This window comes from Sarcophilus harrisii, chromosome 5 (genome assembly GCF_902635505.1).
Source record: "Sarcophilus harrisii chromosome 5, mSarHar1.11, whole genome shotgun sequence".
In the NCBI taxonomy this organism is placed as follows: Eukaryota; Metazoa; Chordata; class Mammalia; order Dasyuromorphia; family Dasyuridae; genus Sarcophilus; species Sarcophilus harrisii.
The window spans coordinates 85,854,157-85,857,596 of NC_045430.1; the positions used below are offsets into that span (position 1 = coordinate 85,854,157).

The window sequence follows — 3,440 nt, forward strand, 5'->3', positions numbered from 1 at the left end:
GAATAGCCTGAATGAATTTCTTTTAAGTATCAACATATTGCAGCTTCTTACTATCCAAAGGACTCTTTAAAAGTCTTTTCCAACCCACAGTTCGAAAGTGTAGATCCTGTGGTACTCAGCTTTAGGCAAAGTGTTTCTATGTTCTTTTATTTGAGGCAATGACAGTTAGGCTAGGGTTCTCAGAAGCCTATTTTCTTTGACTCCAGAACCTAAGTTTTAAGGTTTTTCAACATTAGGCAGAAGGTGAGAGAGGCTTAGGTTAGAATCCCTCTATATTTAAGAACCCTTAGTAAGGCTTTTCCCTTTTACCTGAATGGTGATTTTTTACTAATTACAATTTGTAGCTTCCTTTTAAGTTCAGCATACAAAAATACATATGCATTTTGTCCCTCAACTCTAGTGAATTCTAATGACTTTTTTGTGTGCAGAGCAATTTCCTTTACATCTAGGGTGAGGAAAGGAATACACATAAACACACACATATATGCACATATACATCTATATGTGTGCATTTATGTATATATGTATGTGTAAATATGCACACATATTAAAGTCTTTTGTTATACATTGCAGTACCTCCTTTTTAATTTCTTCTTCATTTTTTACTTGTTGAAGTATCTCCAAGTCATTCCTTCTTATACCAAAAATTTAAAGGTGAAAGTAACGTTACAAACCATCAGATCCAAAATCATCCTTTTATCTATATGGAAACTAAGGCAACACATCTAATTAGTGAATGATTTATACTTAAAATCAAGTTTCCTGATTGTCTATCCAATAGAGAGGTGATAACTAAACAAATGCTCAGAGTAGACTTGCCAATCTAAACACAGCAGGCATGAGCTAAATGTCATTTTTACTTTTTCTTACAAGAAAATAGGTACTGGATGGAAAGAGTCCAAATAGTTCATTCCATAGGTATAAGTTTAAAGAAATGCTGGAAAGAATATTCCATTTTATGCATATTTGTTGACCTGTAAACCTCACAGGCATAATTTTATGTATATTGATAATTTTCTCTTTTCATCATGGGAGTATGTAAATTAGGGTGGAGAAGATAGCCATAAATTTCCTGAAAGTTCATTTTCATACTACTTAAAAATGAAAACTTTAATTGAGGAGGGAAAGGTAATCGCTTGTTCTATGATATGCCTTGAGCACGCTGGAGGAGAGAGTAATACTGATGGCTTTGCACAGCCTTGTCTCACTGAAATCCAATTTATTTGTAAATTAAGAAATCATCCTCCTGATTTTATTGATCCTCTTTGAGAACAGAAGAGGAACAACAACAGGCCATGAGAGTTATAGATAAAGAGCTGTGAAGATTCCACAGAGCTTAGGAAAATACAAAATTGTGTAGGTTGTCCAAAATACATACAACAAAGTTAGTAATGATTTACTTTATGTCTTAGACTTCATATATCAATCTTGGTAGTCTCTTACTTTTTTGTGAGAAATGCAATCCTTTTTACCGAGTCCTTAAAGGCTTGTTTCACTTGCTTATTTCTGAGGGTATAAATGAAGGGGTTCATCACTGGGGCCACTGAGGTCGTGAGCACTGATACTACCTTATTCAAAGCTACCCCTTCCTTTGCAGAAGGTTTGATGTAGATGAAGATGCAGCTGCCATAGCTGATGGACACAACAATCATGTGAGAGGAACAAGTAGAAAATGCCTTTTTCCTTTGTTGGGCAGAGGGGAATCTGAGAATTGTCCTAATGATATATGTATAGGACAGAACCACACACACCAAAGTGATAATTAATGTCAATATAGCAAAGATTAAAATCATCTTTTCTATGAACTGTGTATCAGAGCAAGTGATCTGTAGGATGGGAGATGCATCACAGCCAAAATGGTCAATGATATTTGAGTCACAGAATTCTAGCTGGAGTCCCAGACTAAGCGGTGGAAGGATTATCATGAACCCAGCTAGCCAACAACAAAGGACAAAAGTTATACAGACCCTATTATTCATGATAGTTGTATAATGAAGAGGCTTACATATAGCCACATAGCGGTCATAGGACATAGCAGCCAAAAGAAAAAATTCTGTTGCACCCAAGAGTATGACAAAAAATAACTGGGTGGCACAAGCATTATAGGTCACAGTATTGTCCCCACTTGACATGCTATATAGGAATCTGGGAATACAGACAGTTGTGAAGGAGACTTCTAGGAAAGAGAAATTGCGGAGGAAAAAATACATGGGGGTTTTAAGGTGAGGATCCAATAAGGTGAGGAAGATGATTGTCAAGTTTCCAATTACACTCAAAATATAGGTGAGAAGAAGAAAGACAAAAAGGAAGACCTGTAGTTGTGGATCATCTGTAAGCCCTTTCAGGATGAATAATGTTATTCCTGTGTGGTTTCTCATTCTTGACTTCCAACATTAAAAAGACATATATGCAAAGGTAAGAAAGAGATTGAATTGGAATTGGAGTATAGTAAATTATGTTTAGAAATGGGATTTAGATAGAAAACCTATTTAAATTTATTACATGATTTTTCTTCCATAATTGGCAAGATATGTAAATATGCTTTGGTCTTGGATGCATATCAGTTTAAGGATGGGGAATTTTCATTTAAATATATGCTAATTTAGCTATTCAGCCTCCTGGTAATGGCAGAACTTCTGGTCACTTCTATTTGAACCTTGACCTTAGACCCCTGAATTCCTTTTCTATGTTGTTTCCATTTCTGAGAATAAGTAACTGAATTTTGATTCCAAGATGGATGTGTACAGGCTTGGAGTTGATCTTATAAGTCTGAGAAGTACAGAGATGTTTGCTCTTAAGTCAATGTCGGTATCCTTTCAGTAAGATGTCCTTATCAACCATCCCAGTGATTTTTGAATAGAATGAGTGGCAGCCCATAAAGCACAAATATTCATTTTGAATTGCCAGAAAACATGAATTTAAAGAGATTCAGAAGATGAAATATATTACTGTCTTTTTACCTGTAAGCTGCTTTAAGTTCTGGTGTTTATGTCAACCTTTTGGGAGAGAATAAAGTTAATATTACTGTTGCTTAAGGTTCAGTCATTGTGAGTCTATGAGAGCCTTTTTTTGTGTTCTACAGTTCTTTCTTTCTGGAGGAAATAAAAATCTGTTCCACACCTGATTTACATTTTGATACATAACTCTTTATTTCTTTGTGGACACTCCATATAATAGGCAAAACTAAGCTTTAAGTTAAACTTCTCTGATAAGCTGTAAGAGAGGTTTAATAATACAAAGAGTGAGAGAAAAGGAGGCTGGTCAATATTCTAAGAGAACACTTCCTCAGGACAGAATTTAATACACTCTATATGTCTATCTCTAGAGCAGAGAGGCTCTGTAGCATATGTAGCATCTCAAGTTTCATGATTCCAGAAGTGTTTGTCTCTGGTTGGTGGAGTTGTGATGAACAGACTCACCTATTCTAGAGAATATAGGTA

At 35.3% G+C, this 3,440-nt stretch overlaps 1 protein-coding gene across 1 annotated transcript; it reads right to left on the reverse strand.

Annotated features, from left to right (window-relative positions):
• Positions 1-1,248: 1,248 nt before the first annotated feature.
• Positions 1,249-2,991, reverse strand: LOC100913278 (olfactory receptor 6C2-like). Its single transcript, XM_031941245.1, has one exon. The coding sequence runs from the start codon at positions 2,376-2,378 to the stop codon at positions 1,440-1,442; it is 939 nt and encodes a 312-aa protein (XP_031797105.1). The 5' UTR covers positions 2,379-2,991; the 3' UTR covers positions 1,249-1,439.
• Between the last annotated feature and the right edge of the window lie 449 nt (positions 2,992-3,440).

Coding starts and splice junctions, on each gene's coding strand:
- LOC100913278 (XM_031941245.1), bottom strand. CDS start 2,378: ATGAGAAACCACACAGGAATAACATTATTCATCCTGAAAGGGCTTACA.